At 38.9% G+C, this 23,786-nt stretch overlaps 1 protein-coding gene across 6 annotated transcripts in view; it reads right to left on the reverse strand.

Annotated features, from left to right (window-relative positions):
* The window catches only part of ARID1B (AT-rich interaction domain 1B), a 351,874-nt gene that overhangs the window by 70,826 nt on the left and 257,262 nt on the right, over nucleotides 1-23,786 (reverse strand). For all 6 annotated transcript variants that reach the window (XM_018569472.1, XM_018569469.1, XM_018569473.1 and 3 more), the window contains 3 exons: nucleotides 21,196-21,285; nucleotides 14,412-14,591; nucleotides 6,757-7,075 (listed from right to left, as the gene is read on the reverse strand). In XM_018569472.1, the coding sequence (XP_018424974.1) occupies nucleotides 6,757-7,075; nucleotides 14,412-14,591; nucleotides 21,196-21,285 (589 nt within the window). The remainder of the gene's footprint in view (nucleotides 1-6,756; nucleotides 7,076-14,411; nucleotides 14,592-21,195; nucleotides 21,286-23,786) is intronic.

Genomic DNA, 23,786 nt, shown 5'->3' on the forward strand with positions numbered 1-23,786 from the left:
TTTATATATATATAATTTTTAATATATAATCTCTCTATTGAGATCCACTTTAAAGCAAACCTGCAACTGCAATAAAGTTATCAATATGACATATGTAGTCCATTTCTTGTAAAACTTCTCTGGACCTGTAAAGCTTGGATGTGTAAACAACCTTCTCCTATGGCCACCGGCTCTGCCCACCCTTCTTACACCTATTAGACCTTCGCTGTAATGGGAGACCATTCTAACTAATAGTAAGGATCAGGAGACAAGAGAAAGCTAGCATGAGCTGCAGACCAGGAAATGGGCTCCATTTTAGAGGACATCGGTACTTGGCGGTCCAGTCCAGGATCCTCTAGAAGAATTTGAAAAGGATATGTGGGAGCATTCAGGTGGCTGTTTATGCACTGAGTAAAATGTAGTCACCAATTTGCTTTAGGCCCCCTTCAAACTTTCTGAAGCTGTTGCATTATGTAGCATATCAAGGGAACCCATTCATATTGAAATGGCCTTAAAAACAGACTTGACCCTTTTTTTTCCTCTTTAACACAGTGCACCACAATGCATTTGTTGCAGCCTACTGTGATGTTGCGTTGGCGTTCTAGTAATGTGTGTTAAAATACAAGTTTTGGCACACATTGCAGCTACAGAATGATGTGATGGATGCCTTAAAGTAGCAACCTACAGCTTTCAGATTGTGGAACAGGAGTCAGTACCCAAACACATTATTACTTGTAGTTTGAAGGGGTATACTTTTTATTCAGTTTTTTACAGAAATGTATCATTACTACCCATCCTCTCTCTCTCTCTCTACTGTATATATGTAGCCAAATGGGAAGGGAATCTTTTTGCTTATTCTAACTGGAAAATTCTGATACAAAAACTGCTCCGTCCATGTTTGTATTACATAAAATAAGGTAACTGTAAACAGCCTTCTACAGTTTCACCACACTCTCACTGTTTTTATACTTTCAACAAAGGGGAACGAAATATTAAAGTACGAATTGCAGTGGAAACCCAATCTACATTGACTGCTGCAATGCCCTCAGGAAGAAACTCAATAATAATCTATGAGAGAAGAGAGTCCAAGGAGAACATTTTGCTCTCAAACTGAGAACTTAAAACATAGTTTATAAGCAACAGCATAATTTATTGTGTCCTGTTTATGTGCCACAATAGACAACAATAATAGATGTATTCTCCGTGGTAAAGATATAATGAATATTATTTGCAATGACATTAATAAGTGTTTATGACTAACTATTTCCCAGCCTTGGTTGTAAAGCATTTGCAAAGGAAGGGTATAGCCAAGTGCAAAAATTAATGATTCCTCTAGTTTTTGCTGATGGCCACCATTTATCTATCGTGTTTTATTTGTACAATTGAACACATACTTTGGTAGCTGAGGCTGCAAAAAAAATCACATTACTATTCTAAAGCAAATATAGTAGAAACAAAGAATATAACAAAATATAGTCAACGTATCCGAAGGAAAAAAAAAACCTAGACATTGAATGTACAACTTGCCTACTGAGCCACTCAAAGATAATGGCTACTTATACGACTTTACATAATTGTATATTATTTGAGAACTATCATACTATTTGGTTTTCTTTTATATATTTAATGGTAAAAGAGAACACCTATCGGCATTGACACAATCTCAAAGGATTTAGGAGAATTTCTGTAATCTAACACCATGAAATTTCCAGTTATTGAATACTACAAATTATTGTCTACAGATCAGGTAAACAAACTGTAGCTGGTCATTTGCCTTGCTTTCCAGTTTAAATGACCAATATGGGGTTAATACATGGGGTTAATGATAGCATTCTGTATATAAATTAATTTTTTTAATGTTTTTATTACATATGCTTTTTATGTTTTTTTCTACATTTACATGCAGCCCAAAAAAGCACCCGTAGTAAAGCAACTTTGGCACTGTCACTCTGAGCAAGTTCATTTTTATAAATCACATACACCGAACAGCTATAACATTATGACCTGCCAAAACCAACCCTGACCCGTTGAGGCATAGACTCCGCTAGACCTTTGAAGGTATGCTGGCATCTGGCACCAAGCTGTCAGTTGCAGGTCCTATAAGTCCTATAAGTTGTGAGGTGGGGCCTCAATGAATCGGACTTGTTTTTCCAGCACCCTGACACATTTTTGCAATGTGGCAGGGTGCATTATCCTGCTAAAAGAGGCCACTGCCATCAGGAAATGTTTCCATGAAGGGTTGTACTTGGTCACAAACAATGTTTAGATAGGTGTAACTTGTCAAAATAACATCCACATAATGGTGGGACTTAATGTTTCTCACCAGAACATTGCCCAAAGCATCACACTGCCTTAGCTGGCTTGCCTTCTTCCAATAGTGCATCCTGGTGCCATCTCTTCCCCAGGTAAGCGACACATACACCTGTCCATCCACATGATGTAAAAGAAAACCTGATTCATCAGACCAGGCCACCTTTCCATTGCTCTGATGTTCAATTCTCATGATCATGCGCCTATTGTAGGTGCTTTTGGCGGTGAACACGGATCAGCATGGCCACCCTGACCAGTTTGTGGCTATGCAGCCTCATACTTAAACTGCAATGCACTGTGTGTTCAGACACTTTTCTATCATAACCAGCATTAACTTTTTCAGCAATTTGAGCTACAGTAGCTCTTTTATTGAATCGGACTACACAGCCCAGCCTTCGATCCCCACGTACACCAATGAGCTTTGGACGCCCATGACACTGTTGCTGGTTCACTAGTTTTACTTCCTTGGACCACTTTTGGTAAGTCCTGTAGACCAGGAACATCCCATAAGAGCTGCAGTTTTGGAGTTGCTCTGACCCAATCAGCTAGCCATCCCAATTGGGCCCTTGTCAAAGTCACTCAAATCCTTAGACTTGCCCATTTTTTGTTGCCAACAGGTGCCATTGTAATGAGAAAATCAATGTCATTAACTTCACCTCTCAGTGGTCATAAAGTTACTGCTGATCGGTGTATATTAAAGCACATCTATAACCAAAAACAAAAAGGTAATATATTGCAGAATACCAGTCCTTAGATGAAGTGGCTGCATTCATTTTTTTTTCTGGTCTTTACCCTTTAATTTTTGCCAGGTAAATCCTGTGAACAACACACTTCCTGTCCCCTGGTAAATACGCTCACTCCTCCACTATATCCATGTAGAGAGACATGGTTGTCACCCAGGGCTGAACTTCAAAACATGTCTCTTTTTTAACTCAATTATATGGTGAATTGATAGGACTAGTAGTTTACATATAGGATTGTTTTCCTTTCTTTCCAGCATACAGGAGGCGACAAGGCCACTGCATTTTTGATAAGATCAACAGGTATTTTCTCTAGTGCTAAAAATGTTCTTCACCTGAAAAATAACTAATGCAGATACCACATCTAATGAATGTTAAAGGAAAACTATGGGGTTAAGTATTTTCCCCATAGTTCTCCTTAGGGTAACAGGACGACACAAACTACCGTCCTCCAGTCACCCTAGGCTCAGTATACCGCGAGCTGTAGCTCGCGACATACTGAGACGCCGCAGTATACCGCGAGCAGCTGCTCGCGGTATACTGAGACGCCGCAGCTGAAGCAGATCCCGACAATTGTGCCGGGATCCGCCCAGCTGCGTGACTGACAGCTGGCTCTGCCTATCTAAAGGCAGAGCCAGCTGTACCCGCCCCCTCCCCCGTCCGTTCCTCCAGTCAGCGCTGGCGGATCGGACATATATTTTCCAGGCAAGTTCAACAACAAGTACTATTTGCTGGATACCTGATTAACTAAATTTCTATACATTCATGTTCTCGAATAAAGGAAAATAAGTGTAGCTGCCTAATTTGTTTGACCAAATGAAATGCAAAATTACGAGAAATGTAATCATAATGTTGTCATTTTATTTATTTTTATTTTTTTAAAGTTAAAGGCAATAAGCCATTTGAAAGCCTAGTAAAATAAATGCCATTTACACATCTTGTGATTCAAAGCCTCCACTGGGAATTTATAGAATATGACATGAACCTTCCTGCCACAGAATGCACATCTTCAGCCAGCTTATTTTGGCTTTGCTGTGCTGCTTGCATGCAGAATAAGGTTATTTTGGCCGCTGTGTTAACATTGTTTTAGAAAGGATGTTGAGAAGGCCAAACAAACTGAGCAAACAAAATATAGGTGGTTGTTCACAACAAAAAAACATAACAATATAATAACATGGTGGGTGATGACTGGCTACAAATGTCACATTACCCAGAAATCTATTATCTTATTGATGTGCATCATTTACAATGCACGTCAAGCAAATTATAATAATTTATATGGAATTAAATTTATCTTAACAAAAGTTAACCGCGAATATATGAACAGAATTTCAATTGCTCTGCTCTAGGGGACAGAACAGGGGGCATATGCACCAGGTCTGCTAGTAGGGGGACTGTGTAGTCCTTATTTCCTTTTGAGAAACATAAAAAAGATCAGATTGAAAAAAACAATATACCAATCAGTATTAATTTTTTGAAAACTTTGTTTCTATAGTTACTCATTACATATGATGGCTATGCTTCTCATTGATGTATAAGTTGGACAACTCATGCACTTCTTTTGTGGCTATCTTCTCTCATGAAATTGTAAGTAGGGCGGTAACGTGATAGCAATGACTAACGCACCCTGCCTCTACTGTCTAATCTACAAATCTCTACATTTACTACAATAGAAAACAGATGGAAAAGTAAATGTGAAAGTCACATAAAAAATTACTTTAATGTTAAATCTCCAATAGCATCTCAAAACATGTGCTAAAAGAAAAATTCAATACTTTTCTTTTTATGAAAAACAAAGAGCATAACACATACAATGGACCCATAGTGTAGTTTTTGAAAGGCAGACTATTAAAACTGCACCCCTGATTTATTTCTTCAACTAAAGGATCCAACCGACACACATACTACCCACAGTGAGTTTGAAGATTCATGCGCACACACTGACACACTCTTACACTTTACTTGGTCAACCATTTTGTACCTGTTGTACCTTCAAAGTTGCCTTTGAGTGCTAAAAACCTTTATGTGGAACATGAAATAAAAACACAGGGCAAGTAACTCAGTTTTATTGCAACCTTTGGAGCTAGCTACAGGATTTCCTGCTTCGGGGGTAGCTGCTCATGTCATCCACTGCAGATGCTGATGACCATGGCATATCAGCAAGTTGTGTAGACTGCAACTGCGGCTTTTCTATAGCCAGCGACAAATTGTAAAAGAAAATATTACCGAACAATAAATATGGGGGTGTTTAAACCCATCTTGGGGAGTACCATCATCCCTAAAAGGTGAACTAGATGCAAATACAGATTGAGAAACCTCTATTTGACTGAGGCACTACAGGACTTAGGTGCTGGAAGAACCCATCCATCTAGGACTGGAAGAGGGAGCCACAGGAGACACAAGGGATACCACACCTAATCCTAATGTGATCCCACTTCCATAGCAAGGACAGACAATCAAATATTCAAATATATCTTCCTTCCATATGAGGAGTTTCACACAAAAAAACTGTAAATATACAGGTGAAACTCGAAAAATTAGAATATCGTGCAAAAGTTCATTTATTTCACAAATGCCACCTAAAAGGTGAAACTAATATATGAGATAGACTCATTACATGCAAAGTAAGATAGTTCAAGCCGTAATTTGTCATAATTGTGATGATTATGGCTTAAAGCTCATGAAAACCCAGTTCCCCAATCTCAAAAAATTTTGGCAGTGTGGGCAGGTGCCAAGTCCTGCTGGAAAATGAAGTCAGCATCCCCATAGAGCTCGTCTGCGGAAGAAAGCATGAAGTGCTCCAAAATCTCCTGGTAGACGGCTAAGTTGCATTAGTGAAATAAATGAACTTTTGCACGATATTCTAATTTTTTGAGTTTCACCTGTATAAGGATATATCTCTGGCAGTATATAGCATGGAATTTCCTACTGTAAAGCTGACTGCACACAGGATAACCTCTTTAGTGTAGCTAGTCATAGATACACATGTGCAAACTCAAATGGTCAGTGTATAATCCTACTAGATATAGTCAGTGAGTAATCCTCCCAATAACCACAATATATATCCATATACTGTAGATCCCTCTGTTAACAAACTAAGCCAATTTAATGATCATGCTCTCCCTCTGCCCAGGTAGATGTTCCATAAGAGCTACTGTGCTTCATGGGTATTTATAACCAGCTAAGCTAAGATTTGGATGTGGTGCCCCTGTTGTCCCCTGTGGCTCCCTCTTCTGGTCCAGGATAATTGGTTCCTTTAATTTGGTTGGTTTCTTTTTCACATTATGAGAAAACTTTTACTATCCTCGAATTTCTCCCAAAGGGGACCACACTGTTCCCGAAATGGGAATCCAGTACAGCCCCATCAATTGAGAAATATCAAGATCTTTTGAACTTATGGAATTAAACTGATGTATATACTATGTTTAAATGATAGAGATCTAGGAGAAGGTGCTTTGTGACTATGAAATTGTAATAGGTATCAATCTTTTGTCTAGTTATATAATCGTATAAGTTTATAGATTTTAAATATTGCTTTGATAGTTATTATAGTACCATAGAGGTCACACTATCTTTATCTCTATCTAGTACAGGAGAAAATAATCAGAACTCGCTGGTATTCTATGCTGCAAAGATTCTGGTGTGACATAGACCTCATAATGCTAACTTCCCATGCACATGCATGTGTTTCCATGTGTAGAACTAGGGTTCATTAAATCAAACATACCTGCTTTGAGCAGAGTTAGCGGCTGCTTGCATCACGGCAGCTGCTGCCTCCTGTGCTTTGCGGTTTACAGAAGGTATGGGTGGTCCCATCCCTGGAGCACCCTGCTGTGTCATGCCAGGGGAACTGGGGGTCATATTCACCATGTTTCCAGGATATGGCCTGCTTTGCACCGTGCTGCCAGGCATTCTGCCCATGTTCATAGAGCCACTGGGCCCCTGCCCATGCATCTGGTTGTTGGTGTTTATATTCATTCCAGGGCCTGGTCCACTGTAATTTGTATTCGGTACTCCAGAATATGATGGTGGCCTTGAGTAATTACCTGTAATAGAAACAAACCAGTGTTAAAATAATTGAACATGCAGGTACTTCCATGTCGACAAATACATTAGCTCTGCACAACGCACTCAGTTCTGCATATTTTACACCACTACAGGCACAAATGCATATCCCAGGTCTGGTTTGAATAAAGTCCAATTGAACTTTCAGTTTAAATAAGCTAAATGCAATACAGATGCATCGAAAGAGGTTTTTAATGTCTTCTATGATGTTTTTTTTCTGAAGCAGTCAGAGCCTGAGTAGAAAAGCCTGGACCCTGCCAGCATGCTGCAGCGTGGGACCCTTGCTCTCTGTGGGAAAGCAGCAATCTCTCTGCAGAGGTCCAATACACCCCCTACTGAGTTTGACCCATAACTTTGCAATCAGCAAAGCTGATGCTTCTTGCTGATTGGAGAGCTGTGGCTCTGACTTAGCTGGGGGCGTGACGGACCTCTGCAATTAAATCACTGCTTCTCAACAAAAGAGCAAGGGTCCTTCTCTACAGCACACGGGCAGGAGGCAGGCTTTTCTACTCAGGCTGTGATTCATATTTAAAGAAAACAAACTTTAATACTTTGCTTAGATGCACCTGGAATGTGTTTAGCAAAATTAAACTAAGGTCCTGTTCACACATACTGTGGTGACCGTTGTTTCACTGCACCAAATCAATGCAGGTCACTGCAAGAACATGTAGCAAACAATTATTTTCCATGTGTCTCATTCACACCACAATGCGGATGTGATGGACTGTGCAAGTGAAACAATGCAGACATGCTTTATTTTTTTCTGCAATGAACTGGATGCCACTGCAGGTCACTGCACGGCAGCACAGCACGCTACTGTGTGGGGACTTGAATGCAGCGTACAGATTGTACACTACCAATAAAGTTAAAAAAGGAAATAATGTAAACAGTGACAGCTTCAGCATTGTGCGATACAACGCTGCCGCAGCGCACTAGCCAGACCGCGTGTGAATGAACACTAAATGTTTATTTGGGCTTTAAGTCATAACAACATTTTATGTTAATAAATGCGCAGTTCAGTATAAACTCTTTAACATGAAACTGAATAGTATAGTATCAATGTAAATACATAATGTATGTGAACAGAAACCTTTGTCGGTGGTACAATGAGTATTGTATTGTTTTTGTTTTCCCCTAGTTAATATTCTGCACACAGCTATTGATTCCACATTGCGGCTGCTAATGACAGATTTGACGTTTTCTGTCCAAGCAATCTAATGACATAGGCAACATTTTAAAACTGATAAACATAGTCATCCATCACATTAAGGTGATCGCTCATGCTTTGTTTGGACATTCTAGAAAGCTTTCAAAGATATGTAGTTATGCAAATCATGCATCCTGGGTAAAAACAATTGACTGTAAAGTAAATCCCTGCAATACAGACACATTTTTCTCATATTTTATCCCTTTAAATAAAGCTGCAAATACAGTAAACTCTGGTAATTGTAATAAAAATCCAGTGTGCTCCTAAGCTCCAATATGGTAGACAACATAGCACTTTGATGCACTGATAATACTGCTTAAGATTGTGATTAAGCAGAGGAGCAATTGTGAGCTTGAACAGGAAGTAAGTAGCTCACTGGATTTTTGGCAGGATCAACAGGTATTTTTTTCTGTACTTGCAGCTTCTTAAAGAGCTAAAACATGGGAAAAGGTACATGTATTGCAGATATGTACTGAATACATACATACATAGATATTCATATACATACATATTCATCCCCACACAGCTACCCCCTCATGTATCAATGGCCCCTCCCTTTTAGATTGTAAGCCCTCAGGGGCAGGGCCCTCCTTAACATCTTGTCTTGAATTGTATTGTAATTGTAATGTCTTCCTTATATTGTAAAGCGCTGTGCAAACCGTTGTCGCTAAATAAATCCTGTATAATAACAATAATAATACATATACTTTAAAGTAAACTTGTGCCTTGAATGACCACAAGAGATTACTTGCTGAATGAGTGCAGGCACTTTAAAAAACCTGGAGCTGTATTAGAGGAAATCATTCACCAAGTCTCTTCATAGTGATTGTATAGTCTGTCCTTTTCTGCTTTACTCAACTCTCTACTGGCTCCATCACTCTCTGTAGCCAATAAGATTAGGAGGGTCCACACTACTTATCAACCTGGACCGCTTTAATTTTTCCATAATACAGTCTTTTTCTTTCAAGTAAGCTAGGCTCTTTCCAGCACAATGGACTGTGCAGGCATCATACCTGAAAATATTTCTATGTCCAGATAGCTTAATAAATTGTATGACTCCTTAAAGGGCTATCAGCTGCGACATTGTCCTAGTACTGTACTTTTTGTACACCGAAGCTGGCTTCACAGGTGCACAGACTATCCGACATCACAGTAGAAGTCTGAGAATTTGTCTTTTTTTTCTACCTTTCACCCAAGGTTCCTTAAAGATGTATATAGCTGCTCTAGATACTAAAGAAGGCATGTCAAAATAATTTAATTCACTATACAGCACCCCATGAAAAAAGAAGAAACTGCACGATTTGGAAATATTTGTATGAATCTTTCACAAATTAATATAAAATAAACTTTTACAAAAGCATGTTTTAGGGCAGCCCCAGAAACCCCAGCGGCTGATAGTAGGTATTTTCTTTTAATTTAATACTGTTAAAGCAGCGTCTCTAGCCGGCAGCATGAACCCTCCGCTAGTATTTCGAGACATCAATCATTCAATCCCGGAGCTCAAACACTTTAGTGAAGAGGTTAAAATTTGGGAAGAATAAAATGCACAAAGCTTTTTGAGGGGAAAAAAAAAAAGCTGGAGGGCACAAGTTAACCTACATACATTTTTGTTCAAAACTTACTACTGAACTTAACAAGGCCTCTAAGGCAGCATGCCAGATTTCAAATCAAAGCTGTCACTGATCTTTTTATTTATTTTATTATTTTAAGAAGAGAATGCACCTTGATCTTTTCATGAGCAGCATTGCTTATTATAGGCTTGTGTCAAAAGAGCTGGCAAGAATTACTATGCATTCTGTCCAAATAATCATAGTCATTGCGCCCAGGGTTTCCAGGGGAGGCGGTATGCCAGATTAACTCTAACTGTTAGAAGAATTTATACCATAGCCATATACCAAGTCCAAAGCTATATAGGAGCAAAAAAAAAAATAATAATAATATCCAGGGCATTAAGATACTGTAATCCAGTATATTCAAAGGACAGACCAATCTATGTAACATGACAAAGATAGACATAACAGGACATACAAGGTATCCTAAAAGATAGGGTACCTAGTAAGCGGACCTATCCAGAAAGAATTTGCAAAGTAATAGACTGCCAACACCTTGCTTAGTTTATTTATGCCTACTGTTGCGGACATGCCTTGCTAATAAGTGTATCTGATTACCTACATATTTAAAGCAAAGCAATGGGAACAAAATAAGCGGGTAACCTTTCTATCAGACTAATGTCTGTACATAACCCTCCATTACTGCCAAAAGATTTCATAAAAACTTTACATTTGCTCAGTGCTTAGGCACGTGGGACAATAACTCAGCATGCCAATAGGTCAGTCAGGCACCAGGCATAGCACTGTAAAAGGCAGGGGGTGTACATATTCTCCACTAATAAGATGTTATTGACTACCTCTCATTATAGAGAATGATAGCATAAAATTTGCATGGATTGACATAATACATATCATATTTCACAAACAAGATCAATTTCATGAGGCAATAAGGTTAAAGCTGGATGCAGGAGATTATAGGCATTCCTAGGCATGCCCTGGGTCTGCAGACACTGCCAGGTTGTGTGATCTGCTGCTCAACAGTACCTGCATATTTGGGGTGCCAATTAAATTTAGCAGAGCCAGCACCAAGGAATGTGAAGCAAGTAACCACCAGCATGAATGATCTAATTAGCGCCCACTAACATAAATGTCAAGGGACACTTCACCACTGACCACCATCAAGGGGTACATCACCAATGACTACCAATATAGGAGCACTTAATTCACCACTAATATAAGGGAACACTATAATGACCACTGGGCACAGTGCAGATCCCATATCCTGACCACTGTTTATCTAACGTGGTACATAACATAGTCTTAACCAAAGTGTTCATTGTCTCAACGGTTGCTGGTTGCTTAGTAGTTCTCTATCGTTTTAACATTAACAAAGTTCACCTTTAAGGTAGGCTCAGACAAAGTGTAAGCTCTGTTTCTATATTCTATGTGCAAATAAGCAAAATTGAAAATATACATTTAAAAATATGTTTTTTCCTTTGTTATGAGGGTTAGGTTTGCCTGCGAGACTCTCGCTTGTGGCACAGTAATTAAGGCCTATTTTGTGCATACAAGGTTTGCGGTATATGTGTACAGTGCATACAGCGAGTAGGTTTAGGTTCTAAGCCTTTTACCCATGCCCAGGGCTTATTCTAATATGAACACATGCAACTTTTGCTAGGGCTTGCTGCACTGCACAAGCCACAGGTTTCTCTCTTCTGGGAGCCCAAGGGTGGCTCAGGTCTGGCACAATCCTAGCAAAGTCCCTGTCTGAATATTTTTTGAAGCAATACATCCTATTTTGCAAAGTACATATTACTGTTCTTAATACCAGTGTGATTCAAGAATTATGCAGGCAGGAGCTAATAAATAAATAAGAGTTCTAATTCTTCCACACTCGATCCAAAACTGGAAAAGGCTTGACATACACTTTATTAAATCCCTGAAACACAGTTTTAGGAATGGTCAATCAACGCAACTGCTACAAACACAGATAAATAGCAGATGGAATTTGATGATGACAAAGTTAAGAATAGCAAATTTGCCATTAAAACATTAGCTAGTATCCACCTGGGAAAAGCAACTATAGAAGCACTTGGCAATGTTGGTTAACTGTAAGCTAAATAGTAGCACTAATTGGAATACAGCTGCTGCAGATAAAAAGTTGGATTGATAAAATGGGAGATACAAACATGTAAGAAAAGATTACATCTGTAAAAAAAACACTTGAATATGCTGTATAGTTCGAACTACGTTGCAGTTGGATGATCTTAGGAGAGTATTTATATTCATGGTTACTGAAGGATATTTTGGGCTGTTTAATACAGACAAAGGTGGCCTGGATGGGGAACGGGGGTATGATTTTTTTCTTTTTTAAATGGACCAAAAGTTTAACTAGGGAACTGAAATTTCAGCCACTGAAACTTATCGGCTGAAATGGCACTTTTGTCAAAATGCCGAAAGTGCCATCTTTCAGCCGAAATAGCGGTGCATCCCTGGTTTCTCTCCTCCTCGCTGGGTGCTGCTCTGTGTCCCTTCCAGCGGGCAGGAGAGAAATTGTCACAGGAGTGCGGTGGAGGAGAACGCTGTGAGCAGCCAAAATCTCTCCTCCCACACCACTCAGTCACCTGTGACAGATTAGGAAAGCGACGGTGTGGGGGCGGAGACAGCTGTCGGAGTCAGCTGTTAGAGGAGATCGATCTCTCCTTCTCGCACCGCTCGCTCAGCCTCCTGTGACAGCGAGTCAGGATGGAGAACGGGTACAAGCTCTCAACGATCAGTGATCGCTGAGTGTTTGTCAATAATTGAGGGCATAGTCTGTTTAACTAGAAGTTAAACAAGTTATGTTTCTACAAGTTATGAATGAACAGGAACAAAGAGGATTACTGTTCATGTATAACAGGGTCTGTAAAAAAAGAGATTGAGGGCTCTGTGTCCTCAATCTCTTTTTCTATTTCAAAAGGGAAATATCAGGGATCTTTTTAGACCCCTAATATTTCCATGAAGCCCCCAACAGTAAGGTAAAAAAATAAAAATATTTAATAAAAATAAATAAAATAAAATATTTAAAATAAATTGGAAAAGGTTAGAGAGAAAAAAATTAAGTTTCGTCCTGACTATTTTTTTCAGTTTCGTTCCGGTTTTGAAAATGTTATTTCGGTGCACCTTTAGTTTTAACCCTTCCCTATTTCCAAAACTATAAAAAAAGTTTGATTAATTGAAAAAAAATGCTAATAAAATCGTATTTTCTACCTGAGGATGTGGCTAGGACATTGACTCTGGATATGTACTTAAAAACATAAGCATCAAACCCCAAGAGAGTAAACCCTTTAAATTAAGGTAAAAGAAAAAAAAGAACAGAGGGAAATCCAGAAAGAAGGAGGTCAGTCATTTCCTATACCTTGGTAATGTATTAGCAATTCCTAACATGGACTCTGCCAGATAACAGATGGCCCCAAACATTAAAGACAATGAATCCAGCAGCTGTTGGGTTGGTCCATATCAATTGGACATGTCACAATGCCAAGCCTGGGTACCCATACACTTGTGGATGCCGCTACAGGCTGGCGCTTGTTAATCTGGAAACCAGAAGCCAACTATAAAGGATAACCAGGAGATGAGGCTGCCCATTTGACCCCCTTGTAACTACTGTGATACTGCACAAGTTTATCTTGTAGTAAACCTTAATAAGCATGTGAGCAAGCATTTTCAAAGAGTTCAATCTGAAAAATTATTTCGGCAGCATTAGCACTAAACGCAGCTAATCATGGGTGGCATAGTTTTTACTGTACGTAGTGTTACAGAATCTGTAGGGTTAGGAGAGGCTGCTTATGACAGCACTTCTTATTGCATGTGACTGACTGTATAAATGTATGCAAAATCTGTGATGTACTTGACTGGTATTACAATATTTGCAAATTTAGATTGAATTTATTTATTTGTAATTGTGAAGATTCTACTTATAACATGGCTAGTCCCCTTACTTGCTCTTACTACTCCTTTAGAGTGTACCTAAACCCAAAAACAAAAATGTAATATATTGCAGCTTACCAGTCTTTAGATGTGGCGGATGCATTAGTTTACTTTTTTCCCCCGGACATTTTTCCCATTATTTGCACCTGGTGATCCTGCCAGCAACACAGTTCCCATCACTCTAGAATAGTATGTTAGGATTAAATAACACCTCCCCCTTTCCATATCGCCTTAACATGGAGGGAGGTGTTCTGCATTCCACAGATGTGAACTAGGAAGAGCTTATGTATGCATGACATCATATTGCAGAGTGAACAGGACAAAGGACAGCACTGAATTTATGAAGGGACCAACGGGTATCTAACCAATATAAGAAAACATTTTATTACTATACTTAACAGACCAAAAGGGAGCAAATAGAAGGTCATTATTATGGTTTACGTGTACTTTAAGTAGTATACATTTCAAAGAGAAGACTATCAATTTGTGGCATAGAATTATATCTGTCAGATTTGAATACTATAATATAGGTGTACAACTTAATGTATGTTCAAATATAACATGGGCTATGTCTGTAGGTTTATATCTTGCCTTGCGTTCCATATTGGTTCATCTGAGAGCCATAAGTGCTGCTGGAGTTTCCTTGTGCAAAGCTGCCCATACCAGGATGTATCTGACCTCCAGGAGATGGATGTGGAGACATAGAAGGCCCAGTTTGCTGGGGTCCATATTGTGGCAACTGGTGGTTTCTCTGTACACCGGGCATATAACCTACAATATAAACAAAAAAAAATATTAATGAAATATAGGTGATATGCTATCACTGACACTACACTATGTTTTGGAAATGTTCTTGAGACCCCATTCACACCGTTGCGATTTGTTAATGCACGTATGCCAACGTGGGTTCTGTTTAGGCAGACTCTCCATTTTAATGGGCTGCCTAATGCACCACAAAAAGGTGCATCTGCTTTTTTTGTAACGGAGCACACTACAACACACGGCAGCGCATTGCCGTGCATTGGGGTGCCATTGAGAAAGAATGGCCCCACATCCCATCAACACGCAGGTCACTGCAGCACAATGGTTTGAATGGGGCCTGAGGTAACCAACACAGCCTATGTGTACTGCACCAGCTAAAGCATGCTAACTCAGGAGCCAAATATAACACCACTTTGCGAAAAAAGGTTTCAGTACTACAGTTTCACCCCATTTAATAAAATCAGTTTATATTAAAATGCCATACAACTAAAATATCTGACTATACACACATTCAAAACTCTGCCTATAAAACCATTTGCCAACAGAACATCCCACCTAACTGTAATGTCCACCAATAATTATACTATAATTATAGCTAAGTAGTAATTACTAAGCAGTGTTTCAAATTGTTTGCTACGAGAGGGAGGGACAGATCTGGGTCTCAACTATTATATCATGCAAAAAAAAGTGCAAGTGACAATACTGCAAGCGCACCACTATATATACATAAAATATTTTTTAGATTTATTGCATATATAATCATAATGATTCTTTCTGTTTTTATTCTTCAAAGAATAAAAGGCAGGAGTAAGAAATCTACACATATTTTTCATCTGAGCGGTTTGGCAAGATTGTTGCCCTTTGCTTATATTGTATGTGTTACAGCAACAAAACTAGAGCTTACCTTTATAATATGACAGGTATACCACTTTGATGCACTATTAAACCTGTCTAAATTGTTTTTCTTTTTTTTTACTTTATGGTAAAACCTAACAATTTTACTAAAATAAAAGCCAAAAAGAAAATTGCATCTACATGCACTTCAAGGGTGTGGATAGAAAATGGAAAGGGACTGAGGAGACATTCAAGAGGTGACATGCACAAGTTTTTCTTAACATATTAATTACAGACAACCTGATAACTTGGATCTTGGGTTGCTGCAATAATATATAGAAAAAAACCCACACAAGCGTGATTGTCATCTGCTAGATACACAGTTCTCCTGAATCTTACAGATCAGGGCTGTAGCACCTCCTGTAGTTTAGCCAGCTGGGCTGTTTAAGTAGTCTAATGGAGTCTCCTGTTGTTTGATTAGCTATGCAGGGCTATTAACATTAACTAAAATAGATTGATGATGAAAGCTTGTTGATTCCTCATCCTTGGCACAGAATACTGTTGAAATACACATTTGAAGAATGTGCTACACAACAGGAACAGAAGTCAGAGGTTTGCATCCAAAACGAGGCAATATTATCCTTAAATGTGGGAATTTAAATCCGGAAGATGGATGAATGCATGCATGCATTTCATAGAGAAGACTATGAGCTTTGCACAAAGGAGACAGGAAAATATTTGAGCACAGTTTTGTTGCTATAACAGAGTAAATGGGATGGTTCATCTTCTTCACTTAGCTTTATGTGTGCAACAAATCTGTTTATAAATGGCCCTATGCTAAATAATAAAAAAAAAAAAATCACAAATCTGATGTGTGTCTCTATGTCTCATACACATGATGTAATCATAAACTAGGTCTGAACCAGCAAAAGAAAAAAATGATATCCTGCTTTGCTCCTGCAAATGTTACTTTTTGATTCAAAACCAGGGCACCTAAACAGGTACACTTTAACACTAGCCACTGCAGCATCATATACATGCCTAATATTAGTACGTGCTCCCGGAAGCAATGGTGAGAAGCCTTGTTAAACGTCTAAACCCAAGAACAGAAATGTAATATATTGCACCTTTCTTAGTTTTCTTTATTTTCACCTATTGATCCTGCAAGTAACAAATTTCCTGTCTTAGGGTGACAACACTAACTCACTGTACTGTATCTATGGAGGAGCAGTGTTGTGACCCTGGGCTGATTGCTCCTGATTTGGACTGCAGAACACCTCCCCATTTCCTCCTCTTCATACCATAAGGAGAAAGTGGTCTGTAGTTCATAGAGTAGAACTGGGCAGGGCCGGTAAAAATGATTGATATTTCAGTGCAGCTGAGTCACTATTTTGTCAGCTCGCTAAAGGAAATGATAAGATCCTTGGATTTTGGTAACATCAACAGGTATTGTGTGCCCTTATAAAACAAATGTACCAAACTCTTTTCATAGATTTAATTATTTCATTAGTTTTAATAGACCAACAAGGGGGGAAATAGGAGAGGATCATTGTTAAGGTTACATGCACTTTAAGCTCATGTCATGACCTGGAGCTTACACACTGCTGATGACTCTGTCCCCACCCCTACACAACAATACTGGTTACCTGAGCTGCCTATCACCAAATAATACCTCAACCTAAAGCCCTGTGATCCTCCGTCCCACTAGTTCTGGTTGTGGCAACCAGTCTGCCAAAGCATCCCTGCATACCAGTCTCCGACAAGTCTTGCTGCAACTCTGTTTTCAACATCCTTACGTAGGGATGTTCAGATACCAAGTACCGTACGCAGTACAAGTACATGTATAGATACTTTTCCAGCTCCAAGACTAGAGAAAAATTCAAAAGTTAGGAGGCAGCTGTCATTTTTAAGGAGCACACAGAGCTCCTGGGATTTGTACATCCGTATTTTAATGCATTATTTCTTTTTTAAAAATATATATAAGTGATGCACCTATACCATTTTTCCAAGTACAAGTACTGATACTTGCTCAAGTACTTACAGATACAAAGTACTGATACATTTTTGTTTATTGTCATGTGACAGTTTTTCTAAAACAATACAGACTAATGATTTCAGGACAGTGGTGGAGTGCCAAAGCTAGTTCCCAGCTGCAACCACTGCAACCCTGGTAGTTCTTGTGAAAATGCCAAGTATCGGCACTGGTATCTGGACATCCCTATCCTTACGTATGCACTGTAATTAGGGCAGAACCAAGGTCACATAATCAGAATGGGGAACATGTGCTGCTAGAAGTGCCCACCCACCTTCCATCAATGAAGAGAAGGGGATTGGGGACACCAGCAATGGGATAAATAGGAGCATAACTGTGTAACAGAAACTTTATTTTAAAATACTAGACTGAAAGTAGGTGGAAATAGCCAGTCAGGACCCCCACCCCTAAAAAAAAAAAAAAGCCATTTAAAACCCGTTCTAAATTTGTTTTTTTTCCTAATTTCCTATTGGTTCTAATCTCTACTCTTCTTAGAAAAATGTTTGTCCGAGTTCCTACCAGTTAGAATATATTTCTAACAGGGAAGGTTCCTATGTCAGATAATTTGTGCCTGGAGACCTACAAAGATGTATCACTAAAATGTTATGTGCTCAAAGTGTCTGTATAGTCTAAAACACAGATGGGTGAAAGGAACAGAGAACCGACATCCCATGCTAAGATCTTGGCACACAGTTTTTATACTCTAGTCAGCATGCATTTCAAACATGATCCCACGTCTTGCATGGCCAATGATTACTACATCACAAGAAGCAAATACTTTTAGTAGTTATTGACTAATTTACTAAATCTTATGTGAATTTCTAATTTTGTATTTTTTTTCATATTCTCATTAGATATTTGTAGATCATCAGTCAAGGCAAAATAGATTAGCTGTTAAAATGACTTCTAACTAAGGACTGTTACGATATAAGCCACACAGACAGTGCATTGTTTTTATTGATTTGGGCAACTGATTGAATTGTATTGTGAGAAAAAAGGAGTAGTAATGCACAGTTGTTTTTTGTGCTTATAAAATAATTTTTATATATATTTATATATATATAATTACAAATAATTTCCAGTAACAAAAAGTTTAAAATATTCAAATTATATTGATACTTTTATGCCATTGCCACCCACCGCTATGTCTTCTCTCTCTGCAAAACTTCCAGCTGATACTTACAGTGAAGTGAAGTTTCGTGATCATACAGCCCTGACAGCTCCAATGAGAGCCTCTTCAGAATTCTCAGGGCTGCATGATTACAGATGTTTCCTTAGAGCTATGTCTTTGTGGCTCCCTTTGCCAGACAGTTAGTATCAGCTTTGAAGGGAGCTTGAAGTCACTACCATAGACAAGAATCAACTCCCGAGTCCCTCTGGCACTGTCTGTGCGGTAGTGGCCGTAACTCCTTGCTCAACCTCTGACACTGGCAGCACCGATAGTGACAGTGGGACCCCAGTTAGCTGTAGGGAAAGTTTTGTAATCATGCAGCCCTGACAGCTCCAAAGAGACTCTCCAGAGCTGTCAAGGCTACATAATTACAGAAGTTTCCTTATAGCTAAGTGCAAGCACCTCCTGCTCTCGATATCAACAGGAAACTTTGCAAGAAGGGGTGACATGACAGTAAGAAGAGTAAGATTCCTATTTACTTTGCAAGAGTTGTAAATAAAAAAAGAACAAAAATGAATACAAGAATGTATCATTGCAACTCCCTCCTCATATTAACAATCAGTTACAAAGCGGTCCACAACTCTGCCCCCGGCTATATCTCAAACCTGCCCTCGGCTATATCTCAAACCACCTTGACTGCCTTTGGGCGATCCCTAAAGACTCATCTCTTCAGGGAAGCCTATCCCACCTCAACCTAACCGCTGAACCATCACGTTCTCAAACAATTCATCCCCACGCAGCTCCCTCCTCATCTATCACTTCCCCCTCCTTTTAGGTTGTAAGCCCTCAGGGGCAGGGCCCTCCTTACCATCTTGTCTTGAATTGTATTGTGATTGTAATGTCTGCCCTATATTGTAAAGAGCTGTGCAAACTGTTGGCGCTATATAAATCCTGTGTAATAATAATAATTTATTTTTTATTAAAGTAATTTTAATAAAAAAGTTAGGATATGGTGGCAGGGTCCCTTTACGTTTAAACACTAAACACAGAAATTTCAGTGTTTAAACAATCCAGAGAAGAGTTGACTACATTTTAACTTAAAACTTGGGATTCTGACCACTTAGCACGTGAAAGAACTCACAATTTGATAATAAAGAGGTTCTTGGGTTCTTACTAGCCAGTAGTTCTTGCCTACCAAGAACATTATGATATACAGTAAAAAGCATAATTTCTCCTTAGGACTTCTTTTTAAACAATAACTTTCCATCAATCTTAACACAAATTAGACTCCCATTATTAGATTGCAGTTGTGGCAATCTCCTTAAAGCTTAAGACTAAAACCGTGGCGGGTTAAAATACTGGCACTTGTACTATGAAATGGTTTTCTACAAGTCTTCACATGTGAACAACAATGTCTAACAGCATGCTGGATTAGGAATGAAAGAGGGGAAACTGCCACAAAGTGGGCTCCTTTTAAAACTAATACCCTGTAAGTTCAGTCTGGTAAATAAAAACTTCATCAGCTTCATTATGCTACATAATAGCTCAGCAGATTGATAAATGACTGCAGTGCTCAGTTTATAGAAAAACAAGGAAAATCCCTAACTGAATAGTCTGCTGTATGTGCTAGTTCTCAGCAGGTAACTGAAGCTGACATAATAAAACAAATGCAAACATGGAGTTGGCTTGAAAGGGGTAGGTGAAATTCAGACATGCAGCTCTTTTAGGGGCTAAAGCAGCAGTATCCCTATTCCATCTGGATCACACAAAGTGCCGAGTTGATTTTCTCAGGCATGTATGCAGGATTTAGGCATAGGCGAATGAGAATTTGAGAACATGTGGACCCTGAATGCCATCATTATTGCTTAGTTTCCTAAAAGGAAGCCAACATCATGGCCCAAATGTTCAGATTATCATAGCTAGTTATGTCATTAAATGATACTCTACTAGCTAGCACCAATCACTAAAAGCACCAAAGGGACAAATACAAAAGACAATGGGCTTTATAGTTTTAATTGTTGGCCACAAGCTGGCCGCCCTGATTGGCTGAGAAGCTGCATAAGAATTAGCAGGAGAGGTCGGCCAATGACAAAAGCTACCAGAATAGTGCAAGAGCAAGTTATGAAAAGAGCACACACATAGGGGACCACAAGCAACATCACAACCCTGCATCCCTGCAGAACCAAGGGTAAGAAGTCTGCACATACTTGTGGAACTACAAGTGACAGCTCAGCTGCAACTCTGCAGCTGAACTGTGACAATGCCCATGCGAGAGATAAGCTTAGTTGCTTGTAGGAGACCATAACAACCGAAACACAAAGCTTTTGGCATTCTTTCCAGAAGCTCCAAGGTATGTGGGTCTGTTCTGGAGATTAAGCAGTATTGTTTCATGAAGGTATAACTCTGACAGTGTTACACCAATTAAGTCACTGTCAATATTGGCCAAACGGTAATACCCTACACTGATACCTCAGAAAAGAGTCCCAGTAAACATCAGTGAAATCCTTTAAAGTAAGAACATCATTGTTTACCTAGTTTTCCTTAATGGACAATAAAGAAACAACTTTCGAAACTACATTAACATGTTAAAGTCTGTATGATATTTCATACACGAGTCTTTTTTTTTTGGTTATTACCTCTTTCCTGTGGCATTGGTGACTGGCTTAACGCAGGATGTGAGCTGGATTCAGTTTGACTGCCTGCCGGTTGTGGTGGCATCTGGGTTCCTATACAGTGAAAAACAGCTTTTAATAGTACAAGTCAAAATACAATGTGAATGATTAAAAGTGTAGAAACGGTTTCCTTTGCAAATTGAATGTTAGTAAAGATGAACGTGTGATCATAGCTTATTTACCAAGCTCAGAAGACATTCACTTTGTTGCGTAAACCATCTTTATTCCTTTAGCTAATTAAAGTGATACTAAATTCAGGAGGTAAATCTTAAAAATGCATTCAAGTACCTCAACTATTAACAAAAACGTATTTTCTGTATCACTCAGCTGTAGATCCTCAAATCATCTCTGAATTGGTGCTGACACTGTCCTTCCTTCTGGAGGGTGGCTACTTTTGTTCCCCGTGGTCCCTGTGTGTGTTGTAAAGTAGTCACCGCTTCAAGCTCGCTCCCGTGATGGACTACAATCCCACATTTAGTTCAATAATTTGTATTGAGATTGTAGTTCATCACAAGAGCTAGCTTGGAGGATTATTAAACTGTGGACCACTTTGTTAAGCCTGAGACATCCCACAGAGTTCTCTATATTTAACATTTCAGAGAGACCTCATTCATTGGAGGAGAGACCAGTCACATGACTGAGAGATCTCTCTGTATTTCATCAAAAACTACTATATTTTGCAGCATATATGGAAATATAAAAGTAATATAGAACCTTATATAATAATCAATAAGTAACAGCAGACATTTCTAATACCTGCAAGATACTGCTCAGACACTGTAGTGGTAAAATAAAGAATTTTGTATGTTTTTAATACACCCACGTAGAGTATACAACACAAAATAGATAACCCAAAGCGCTCAGGGAATCCTTTGCCATGTATTACATGTTTATATGTTAAACAAATATTTTGTGTGCTATATATCAGCAGCTTAAAAGCAATAAAATAAATAATAAAAATATAACAATTTCAATAGAACTGCCCCAAAACCCTTATATTATCCCTTTAATGCATATCACTTATAGCATGGCATTTTTGTCTGTCTTGAAGGCTTGCTTTGGGAGAACAACATTTCATTCATAGTTAAGCATATGCATGATGCTGTTGCTGCACAGGAGGGGGTCATGCCAAGACTGCAAGTCTTTATGCTGTCACAAATATTTCTATGCGGTTGAAAAAAAAAGGGAAAGAAAACACAGCTAAATACAGTAAACAAACAGCAATTCCATGTAGCAGGATATACCTCTGCCTAATATGTGTGTATGCCTGAGGCACTGCTATCAACAAAAGCTGATGGGAGTCAAGAGGATGTAAAAAAAAATGGATACTGTTTGAGAATCCAGACATGCAGACTTATTTAATAAGACAGTGTGAAAAGCAATTAGGATTTTTTAAGTGCAGTCACCCAAAGCAACAGGATTTCAATGAAAGATGAGAAAAGTCTAGATGGTCATGGTTTAGCTGGTCATAGTAATGATCAGAAGTAGGCTGCTGGTGCACAAATGGGTGCTTAAACACTCATATAACAAAGCACAGGAACAAGACTAGGTTACAAGAAAGAAACCTATGAGACCTAAGAAACCAAAACCAAATTACTAACTAAGGAATAAGCAACAGATCGGGAAGCAGAAAGCTCTAGAAACCACTATCAACACTAAAATTCTTGACAGCGAAATGCCTTAAGCTAGCCATACGCACATAGATTTTCTTTCGTCAGCCTGCTTGCTGAATATGAGAAAATCATCCGATTCCCCCATTCACGCTAAACAGCATGGATAGAGCCGCTTCTGGCTATTTACAGCCACAGTCTAAAGAGAAGAGTAAAAACTAAATAGCTCCCATTCTAGCATAACCCCATTAGACAAAAACTTTGCACTGAGCTGTCCTATAAAAGATAAAGCACTGGGATCAGTAATTCACTTGTGTGTAAAAATTCAAGCTTAAAATATTGAGGTCTGTAGACAAAAATGTTTTTTTTCAATAGGCTGTAAGGGCATGAAAAGAAGCTAGAAGCTCCACCTGCTGACTAAAAATTACAAAATGTCATCAGGATGGACCAGCAGGGAGAAGATTGCAGAGCCGCTGACTGTCAAATCCAGGATCGCTGAACGTCTATGTGCGTGGCTGGGCGGCTCCTGCCACTTTTAGGATGACCGAGTGGAAGATCGGTAAATATGTGTAATATTTACCGATCCTCTGTGTGCAGCACAAACACTGGAGTAATCACTGATCACTCCAATGTTTGTAAAGAATTGGGGACACACAGTATTAGGTATCCGCAGTTATGAATGAACAGAAGTGCTTTACATCACTTCTGTTCATGAGTTTCTGAATAGGTAGAAGCTGCTCAGTACAGAGGCTTCTATCCATTCATAACTAGTTGATAGTAAATATTTACTATCTCTGGTTTGTGAATGAATGGGAAGCCTCTGTACTGAGTGCTTTCCATTTATTCAGTGCTGAGGCTGCAGAGAAAGAGATTGAATTCATTTAAAAAGGGAAATATCAAGGGTATGTATCCGCCCCAGCAGTAAAAATAAAAAAGTAATTAAAA

This window comes from Nanorana parkeri, unplaced genomic scaffold (genome assembly GCF_000935625.1).
Source record: "Nanorana parkeri isolate BGI_ZX_2015 unplaced genomic scaffold, ASM93562v1 scaffold1339, whole genome shotgun sequence".
Lineage (NCBI taxonomy): Eukaryota > Metazoa > Chordata > Amphibia > Anura > Dicroglossidae > Nanorana > Nanorana parkeri.